The 10,768-nt window shown below is 38.6% G+C and overlaps 1 protein-coding gene across 1 annotated transcript in view; it reads right to left on the minus strand.

Annotated features, from left to right (window-relative positions):
• The window catches only part of GIPC2 (GIPC PDZ domain containing family member 2), a 29,759-nt gene extending 20,388 nt beyond the window's left edge, over window positions 1-9,371 (minus strand). Inside the window, exon 1 of the mRNA XM_081947439.1 lies at window positions 8,983-9,371. Within this exon, the coding sequence (XP_081803565.1) occupies window positions 8,983-9,261 (279 nt within the window). The 5' untranslated portion in view covers window positions 9,262-9,371. The remainder of the gene's footprint in view (window positions 1-8,982) is intronic.
• Window positions 9,372-10,768: the final 1,397 nt, after the last annotated feature.

Raw genomic sequence — 10,768 nt, forward strand, 5'->3', positions numbered from 1 at the left:
CCTGTCTTTGGTGCGAGTCCTCACTTAGTGCCTTGGGTCTTGCTCTGTGACCTGGGCTGCACACCGCCTTAGCGGTTGCTGCGTGGGCTTTCTACCCCCACTGGGGGTTTCCTCATCCTCTAGTGATTGATCAGGCAGCGTGGAGGCAATTTTGATCGCTTTTGCAGCAATTTAAAATTTTTCCTTTAAGTTTCTTCAGGATCTCAGGATGAATACAGCCGTCCGTTGATAGACTGAGTTGATAACTGGGTGGAGCCTGGTGACCAAGGCGTGGCTAAAGGAGCTTATCTGACTCAGTCCAATCAAGAGAGGACAAGGTCAACCCATCCTGGATACTCCTCCCCTCACTATGGAGAACGCTATTATCTTTCCACTGAAGTGGTACCTACTTATCTACTCACATTTGCAGGCTTTCCAACTGCTAAGTGGCCAGGAGCTGGAGCAAGTAACAGGAGCTCACCCTGGAGCATGGTGCTCGGGTCTCAAACCTGGCTGTCAGCTTTCCAGCTGACAAGCTCAATGTTTTTAATCACTGAGCCATCATACCTCCTTTAATCACCATATTAACAGTTGAAATTATTAAAACTGTTAATAATGTTAATTATTGAGGAAACCAATCAAAATATTTAGAATAGGCTCAAGCATGGCACAAAGCCATAATCTAATTTTCATTTATATCATGTGATGTGAACATCTCATCATATCATGTGAACGATTATTTATAAAACATAGTTTATAGATTTGTATGCTAGTTAAATATCTAGCATGTCAGAAGACAGACCAGAAAAGGACTTTTATTGCTCTAAGGCAGAAGCCCTTAAACTTTTAGGCATCAAGGACCATTTTTGTAGAGAAAGGTTTTTCCGTGGATAAAGAAATAAAGGGAGACTAGTAGGGAGACTGTTTATTCAGAGGTTCTTGCATTTCTTCCTTATAAAATACTTTATACACTTTTTCTTATGTTTATTGTTCTGAGCCAAAGGTACGGGCAAAACTACACAGTAATATCCTAGTCTTTATAAAAAAATAAGTTGTCCAAGATTTCAAATAAATGATTTGTAAAGAAACAGAATATATAAGTCCAGCTGCTAGATAAAGAGAATAAACTAGATATCCAATTAGGGTTCCTTTATGGAGTCAGAAACAACAGAGGACAACCCAAACAAGATTTGATCAAGTTGTAATCATTAGCATTTTAGCAAGAGTTCTTTCGGTATTTATTTACTGACATGCAAGTTTCCTTTTCAACTGAACATGTAATAAATTGACTTAAAATTCTTGCTAGAAAATTTCAGTCTGGGTCCTTTATGAATATTAGGGAATGTAAATTTAAAAACATAACAATATTGTAGCATTAAAACAGTGTCCATTTTTTGGGGGGAAACCCGCTATTTTTAATATTTTATTTTACATTGCTTTAGGATTTTGTAATACAGATTGCAGAATGTAGTACTGGCTAAATAGCTTTAAATAAATTTCAAATTCATCATAACATGAACAAACTAAAAGTAAGGGGGGAAATGGTTAAAATATATTGTTTTAAAAAATCAAAACTTCCAAAGGAATTAAGTTAATTTGAAAGGTGCTTGACTTATTCATGTTAATTGAAATATTTTGTTTTTAAAATGCTATCTTTTGCATATTATTTTGCAAAAATATTTTGAAAGGCAATTGAGATAGTGTCCACTTAGGATTACTATGCCCAATTTAAAAATAAAAAAACTTTACATTTTATGTTTAAATACAAAATGTCTAAATATTTCAGGTATCATCCCAAATGAAAGGTCACAACTTTTCTTTTTCACTTGTTTTGCAGAGAAAAAAAGCAAGGTTCTCATGTAACTTGCATATCATACATACAGTACATATCAGATATATCCAATATGCTAACTTGTAAATATTTTGGAACCGTGACTCTGAAAGATAGGGTGAAGCATCAAATACTACACTGAGAAACTAATAGGAAGGATGTAGTATACAGTTTCAAAGTTTCTCAAATGTTAGTGTTGCTAAGCTCTACAATCTTTATTAAAATCATTATATTTCTGATGCCCCTTTTTTTTAAGGAGAAAAAAGCTTTCTCTGAATGTTGTCTTTGTCAACATGATAGTGTAAGTAATCATCTTCTAACTAGTTTTACCCTTATGACTAGATAAAACCAGCATTAGAACAGAAATCTGATATTTAGAAATCTGAGACGATGTAGCTCTATTTAAAACTGCAACCGAGCAACATAAACTGACTTCAGCCTCCGCATGAGCCAATTTTATATACTTCTCTCTTGGAAGAGTTTCAGTCAAACAAGAACTTTGATTAGTGGTTATATAATTTTCCTGCTGAGTTCCATTTTTATACAAGACAATAGTGGTAAATAAGGAAAATATTTTTCTTCACACTCATACCAGGTAATTTAAGTACAAATTGTTCTGAGAGTCAAGCATTCAATCAATGTTTTAAAACATAGTGATCAGTATATTCTCAGCCTGGCTGGCTGCTACATTGTTGTCATGGCTCTGGTCCGAGGAGGAGATGGAACTGGGGCCAATGGAGGGGCTGGGCACAGTCCTTATGGGCCCTGAGGAACGACCTGGGGACGAGGATGAGTCAGTTTTGGGCCCCTTAGGCCTTGGAAGAGTAGGCAGGGAGAATGAGAAAGCAAGGCTGACCGAGGAAGGGGGGAGAAGATGGAAAGGGCAGGTAGCAGAGCAGAGGAGCGGCGGAGTTCTGGAGACGAGCAAATGCTTCTCCCACCCGATCCCTGAGTGCAGAGAATACAGAGGAGGCAGAATCAGCACAGGGCAACCTGACTACTCAGGAGGAGGGTGCCTCACCCCTCTGGACAAGGATCACCTGGAGAGTATCATTTAAGAAGATGCTGTGGGGAGGAGCTCTTGTCGGGAACAAATGTTGTATTTCGTGGCAACACTCTACAGCTCCTAGAAGAACTTTGTTCCAGTATCCTTGCTGTTGTTGACTGAGGTCTCAACCTTTGCCTCGACATCGGTGGACTTCCACTGCCATGAAATTGCACAAAGCGTGTGCAGTCACATAGGTTTGAGCCTTGGTCTTGGACTATAGGTGTACCATATGGGCAGAGACTTTGGGGAACAGACCAAGAATTGCTGGATTGTGGGGATTTGGTGGTTGAATAAAGGCTGACAAGCTTTCGCTTAGCATGTATTGCTTACCTGCCAAACCCGGGTCATACGAATTGCATTGAATTATAGTGTCAGAAAATAACAGAATAACAGAATTGGAAGGAACCTTGGAGGTCTTAGTCCAACCCCCAGCTCAAGCAAGAAAGCCTATACCATTTCAGACAAGTGTGGTTCAGTGTGATTTTTATGGGTTTTGCTTTGTCTTTGTACGAATTCAACTCTTGTAGTTTGTTGGGCAATGCATAGATAAGATAAAGCATAGCTTTTAGTAATGTTTTAGTCTCAAAACGCCAGTGTTGTTCTTAAGATATCAATGCAAACTATTTTATAGTATAATAAGAACATACAAAGTGAAGATATTTGAATAAGAAACTTTGTATCTTATTGTGTCTTTGTATCTTTCTATTTCTTTGAAATAGAAGTATGTGATATATACTGCAAATATTTATACACAGAGCAGTCTTAATTCTACTGGAAGTTTAAAAGCCTAAAATAGATTATCCCATTCACAAAATGCTTAGTCCATTGACAAATCATTTACACTAGGCTCACAATATCCAGTAATTAAAGTACTGCATCTAGAAGATTTACATCTCCCTCCCTAACTTGAACAGACAGTGTATTTTATATCTGAACTGTTTAAAATGGCTAATTAATTCAATTTATATTTCCCCTGTATTGTTGCAATATAAATCACATCTCAAATTTTATTTATTTTATTTCATTTAGTGTAAGTACCTAAGTGATTCTGGTGATGCAAAATAAAGTCTTAGCTTAGTCTTTCTTGAGTGAAATATTAATAAAATAAAACCTTTCCACTTGTAATTTGAAAATAACAACCCAGAAGTGAATTGCTAATTGAATAAGTCACAGAATAAAATGCACATGCATCAATTGTTTGTGGTAAATTCAAATCTACCTCATATCAAACATAGAAAAATAATTACTGGAGGTTGAAGCAACAAGAAGGTGTAGTGAGAAAGGAGAAGAGGAAAGACGGGCATATTAAGGGAATGAAAGCAACACTGTTTTAATTAACTAATGGAACTGAGTAACTAGACAGATTGTTTTCCACAATACATCCCCTCTTTCTTTTATAAAGAATTAGTAGCATGTTAGTAAATGCAGTGATCCCTGCAGGATATACAGGAATCCTCATTTATAGTAGTAAAGAATTAAACCAGAGTTATTTGTACTTTGCCTTAGCAATAAAAGTTGCATGTAGCCACTGTATTTCAAAAAAGAAGTAAAGTTATAAAAGTGTCATGATGTAATCATATATAAATCCAATAAATCATACATACTGTAAATCAACCTGAGCCTCCAATAGGATCATGTTAATTAAAACAGGTGACTGCATAAATCATTCATATTATTTATTTCCAATAAAAAATAAGAACATCACATTAAAATATGAATCCTGCATTTGTGTTAATCATCAGTGAGAACAATCTGGTTCATATACTGTTCTAAGCAACAATTTGTTCATTAAGTCACAGTTGGTTGATCTCACACATTACAATATTCCAAAACCAAACAAATCCATATGGTGATAATATATGGAGCCAGCCTAATCACTCTGATAAGTCTAACAATTCTCAAATGTGTATAGTGAAAAATAGTACAGTAAAGGCAAAGGTTCCCCTCGCACGTGTGCTAGTCGTTCCTGACTCTAGGGAGCAGTGCTCATCTCCGTTTCAAAGCCAAACAGCCAGTGCTGTCTGGAGATATCTCCTGGTCATGTGGCCGACATGACTAAATGCCAAAGGCGCACGGAACGCTGTTAGCTTTTTACTTGCATTTTTACATGCTTTCGAATGCTAAGTTGGCAAAAGTTGGGACAAGTAATGGGAACTCACTCGCGGCACTAGGGATTTGAACCACTGAACTTCCGACCTTTCTGATTGACAAACTCAGCATCTTAGCCCCTGAGCCACTGCGTCCTTAATATGTCTTATATTTATGTAACAATTGTCATTTGCACTAACATATTTAATACTATAAACGTAGCTTTAACTTTTCTTCACATCATTTACTCTGAAAAAGTTGGAATTAGACCTTGCCATGGTATGTTTCAGCATTTACAAAACAAGATGGTGAATAAAGTAAATGGGCTTATTTGCTTAATTCAGGATTCTGATGAAGGGGCACTTCTTTCGGTAAGAATAAGTATTTTAAATGCACTGTTTGTACATAAAAACAGAGGCTTGTTTTGTTTTACTGATAACATCGAGATGACAATTATCCAAGATATGAAATTGTAGCTGAACAGATCCAAACATGGAACTATCCAATCTGATTTAGGAAACTAAATTAAATATTAAAAAGGAAATATATACCCAAGGCATATAGTAGCACTTTCATAATCTCCTCTTCTTTATTTTATTTTATTTGTTTTGATCAGCAGGTTAATCTCATAATGTTAATGTTCAGTAATGTCATGTGTCAGTTTTGCTGAAATTCAGAGCCCTTTTCTCTTTCTATATGATTGAAAAAACATACTGCCATCACACATGTATTACATGTGACATACACTTACCTGTAGTTGTCTCAACTATATCTGCTATAATCAAAAGTCTATGTTTACCATCCAGCTATTTCCATTTCTAGTAAGAACTGTGAGCCTCGGTGCCCCTTTCACCTAACGCAATTAACTGAGTCTATTGCTCTTTGTATTTAACCAATTATCCAGCAGTGGATAACTCAATGACATATTTCGTGATCTTTGCATTGGTCATCGTTTTCTTTGTAGTGTGCCACTTAATTCTTTTTTGTCTTTTTTTTGTAGGGGGGAAATAATAGAAATTAAACAGTAATCAATTTGGCATGTAGAAGCAAACAGAAACAAATAGAAACAATTTTAAAACATTTCTGCAGAGCCTCTAGCCATCTCTAGGTCAGCCAACAAAGCCAGTGATTAACTGTGTATTAACATTCTCTAGAAGATTCATAAACACAGAAGGGCCCAACCAAGGTAAAATCTACCATTGTTCATTATAAAACAAATCACTTCAAGAAAATTCTGGTTTTTTGTGTCTGCAAATTATGTTAAGCTTTACAAACATTGGTACCCACTATGCCGATCCAAAAACCAAACCTATTCATTACAATTTCCAATATGCAAGAATTAATGCTATCATAAAGTTTCTTGCCTTGATTTGCTTAAGGCAGGGGTGTCACACTCAAGGCCTGTGGGCTGGATCCATCCTGCGGGGTGCTTAGATCTGGCCCACAGGCCACCCTGAAAACAGCAAAGAAGGACCCAGAGGTGAACCAGTAGTAGTGGCAGCGGGAGGCTCTGCCCACCTACCCAGACACTTCTGCACATGCACAGAAGCATCACTCATGCAAGCGTGTGTGCATGCACAAATGAACCGGTAGTAAAAAAAAAATGGAAACCCACCACTGAAAGGATTGTCCCGTGGTGCCTCTGCCAGTGAAAACAGAATTCTGGAGAGCCATGTGCAGCCCTCCTAGGCTCCATTTTCAACCGCAATGGCCTCCTGCAGCCTTTTGCCAGCTCCGTTTTTGCTGGCAGAGGGCTAGCAAAACAAACTAAAACCAAAACAAAACAAAAGGAGAAATGTTCTCTTTTTTGCTTTTGAGCATCCAAGAAGAAACAGGAAAGGAGAAAGAGAAAGAGGAAAGACAAAGAAGGGAAGAGAGCAAGGAAGGAAAAATAAGGAAAGAGGGGAAGGAAGAAGAAAGGACAATGAACAGGGAAGGAGGGAGGGAGGGAGGGAGGGAAGGAAGGAAGGAAGGAAGGAAGGAAGGAAGGAAGGAAGGAAGGAAGGAAGGAAAGAAAGAAATAATGAGAGGGAGAGGGTCTGAGGGAAATCCTACCTTAGCACTTGGCCACCACAGTTGCCCCAACACAAGTGATGTCGAGCTGGCCATGCCCCCCCCCCCCCAAGGTCAAACACAACACTGATGGGTCCCTCAATGAAATCGAGTTTGACACCCCTGGCTTAAGGAGTAAAGATTCCTATCAGTCAAGTTGAACTGCTAATGTTAATGTTTGCATGTTTGTAAACATTAAAAAATGATTTAGCACAGTCTTGTACTCCAAAATAAATAACGTTTGAGCAAGTGAAAAAATTTTGGCCAATCTCTAGAGTGATGGGGAAGATTTCTGCTCAAAACAAATTTTTTTTTAATATCCCCAATAGTGCAACCCAAACATTTATATCTTCATCTCTCTCATCTGTCACAAATGAATGCTTGAACAACAAAGCCTGGGGTTTTTTCCCAAAAAATGTTTTATCTAAACCTCATAAAAATATTAATTAGGCATCAACTTATTGATCCTCTTTACTCTAGTTTATTAAGAACATCAAAGGGGCTTTTTTCATTTTGTACCCGAAACTGTAAGTACAACATTTCCATGTTCCAAACTCTGCCTTGTATGAAAAACCTTTTGAACTTTTTTTATCAACAAAGAAACTTCTCTCTTTCAAAGCTTTATTGTTCCTCATGATAATAAATAAGATACTATTGTAAATTGAATGCCTAGAGTAAAATGATACTTGTAGCTAGGAATATAATTACATGTGTTAAGAATTGCTTCTTTTACAGTGCTCTGAGCCACAAATATAGAACTATATAGCAATTTGAATAAATCAAGAAGCAATTTTGTGTCTTAAGTTTTGCAATCATTACAGAAAACAGTTATGTAGAATAAAATGCAAATCACTCAACCAGATATTTGAATAATACAGTTGAGTATCTTTCGATTACAATGCTACAAGCGACATTAAAGCCTTAGGCAGGATGAATCAACTCATCAAAAGCAACAGATTCAATACTACCACAATAAAACACAAATTTATCAGAGCATTTATTACTATTTGAGTTAATCCCGGGAAATACTACAAAAATTAAAAGGAATGTCATAGCACTTTTCCAATACACTTTACTGAAAGAATGATTTTTGTGAACTACAGCTCACTTCATCAGATGCATGGAGTGGTTGAATTAATATATTACTTAATTTGAGACAAGGTAGGATAGGTAGAAGAAAGATTGGGAAAAGAGGTTGTTTATGCAGCTTATATGAGAGAGAGAAGTACTTTATTTGATAATTACCTTCTCATTTGATAATTGAGATGTGTTTAATGCCTACTTGAATTTGTTGAAGTTTTGAGATTACAACCTTCTCCAGATTTTCCGCTTAGGCATCATAACTAGGTTTCAGTATTTCTGTTCAATGTATCAGTTGTTTGTCTGTGTCTGTGTATCCATATGCATGCCTTCAAATCAACCTTAAGTCCAGACAACTATGTGTAGAGGTCCATGTAGTTTGCTTGGTAACATTTTTGGAAATGGTTTACCAATACCTTCTTGATACTGGCCCAAAGTGACCCATCTGGCTTCTGAGCCTAACTAAGCATAAAAACTCAGTTCTCCACTCCCAGTAAAGCTTCAGCGCTAGATGTTGTATTAAGAAAGGTGGGATAAAAAAACCTAATAGATTAAAAATATATACATATATGACAGACAGAAAGCTATCTGGAGATGTTACTAAATTACCAGGAATTAAACTCAATTTGAGGTAAACTTGACTTTAAGTCAGTCAGTGAGTCAGTCAGTCAGTCAGGTCAGTCAGTTAGTCAAAATACAGGGCACAAAATTATTGGAAGCCCCAAGGACTATAATCCGCATCTCCTGAAAAGTAGATAGTTGCGTTATCCCGAACAGGAACATTGAAGTTTGACGGATCCCTGGGTGACGGTCAAGCAGGGGAACGACCTGGGTGAACCCCGAGGGTGAAGCGAGAAGGGAAACCTCCCCCCCTCCCCACCTCGCCCCACTAGCGGCCACGTACCTCGGCCGGGGCAATGTGAAACGCCTCAGCGATTTTAGCGTAAAGCTCCTTCACGCTGCTAAAGCCCTCCACGCGCCCGGTGGGGCTGCCGTGCGCCAGCTGCGTGTGGAAGACCAACCGGACGGGACCGCGCGAGGCTGCGGCGCTCACCGCTCCGGCACGGGCACCGGCCCCGACCTCGTCGTCGCCTCGCCCTCGAGCCGGGGGAGCCTCGCCGTCCACTAAGGTGGAGGTCTCCCTGGACTTGCCTTTCTTCTTTCTCCTGAGCCCCAGAGGCATCTTCCCAGCCCGCCCACCGCAAATCAGCGGCCAGAAGCACCTGTGCGCTGGCTGGTAGCGCCGGCGCGGCTGCTCTTTCCCACTTGGCTGAACTCTACCCGCTCGGGCCCCGAGCTCGAGCCGCACTTCCCGCTTAAGCCGTCGCCTGGCAGATGGGCCAAGCAGGCGGCAGCCAATGGACGAACAGGACTTTGGACCAGGGAGCAATTTCACGCCCCGCAAACCCCACCCCGGCTTCTCTTTTCCTCTTCGGTGCTTTTTGAGTCAGCCGCTGAGTTGTAGAGGAACGTCGCGAAGACCCCGTGACATAAAAATTTTATTCGTAGGTGTGTATTATTATTTTTTTTAATGTGGCCATCCATCTTCAGACTGCAATTCTGGGCAGCTAACCAATATTTTAAAAAAAATAATTAAAAAAATACCAGTATTAAAAAATGTCAAGGCCAACCAAAACACAAAGTGGCTGCTGAAGACAGTACAAGAATTGAGCTCAATTATTCCCCCATCCCCAGGAAACCACCCATATTTGTAGGGTTTGTTGGAGAAAGCATGGTTCCTGGTCTCCCCTGGATGACAGTTCCGACTCCCAGCCACTCTTACCTGACCTAGTGGAATGGGCACAAGCAGTTGGAGTAAGCCCCTCAAATTCCCTAGACACATGCCGCAAAGTGCTTATACATAATAACCAATACTTTTGAATTACACCCAGAAGTAACGATAGGCAGCCACCTTTAATTTAAGCACACCTAGGTACTTCCGCTTTATTTCAAAATCAATTATTGGAATTTATTTGGATGACTGCTTCCGTGAACCTTTTGAGGTTAAATTTCATAGAAATCAAAGACAAACAAAGTCTTAACTTTCTTACAAACAATCGGATTTATAATAGCTTAAGTGTAATTTTATACATGGGTCTCACTGTGAGTTTCAGGAAATATAGCGTTTGGGATGTATTAAACTTAGCAAACAATGTTTTACTGTTTCTAATGCAAATCTGTGAATGCCTCTTTTGCACCCTCTTCAAACAGAAGGCTTTTAGATGAAATTGTTATTTTGCAATTGCCTTTTCTGATGCATAAAATGGAGGGGAGAGGCAAAAGTAAAACTGATCTTTCTGAGTTTTATTTAAGCATCTGCTATAGAAGAAGAAATGGAATGATTGCGCAATATAACTTGACAGTACTGACAAGTATTCAGAAGCAAACACTGAAGGCCAAGATTAATTCTCAGGAAAATGAGAAATTCTCTGAATCAGTCATAAAGAATGATATAACCAAATTTATAATCAGCAGACCAGTGATGCTGATAACAAAAAAAAAAAATGCTCCCAAAAGCCTTGGCTAGTTCTTGAAGCCTTCCAAAAATGTTTTGGGAATCAAATTCTATTTTTCTTGGAATGTTTCATTGAAATGTTCTATTTTTCTTTCTTAATTATATTGATCTAGCCTTTCTTGATTTAATCCAGTATTGATCTTCCCAGCAATAGCTAGACTTGTGTGGTCTAAAA

The sequence above is a fragment of the Natrix helvetica genome (genome assembly GCF_964273705.1).
Source record: "Natrix helvetica genome assembly, chromosome: 3".
NCBI classification, from domain to species: domain Eukaryota; kingdom Metazoa; phylum Chordata; class Lepidosauria; order Squamata; family Natricidae; genus Natrix; species Natrix helvetica.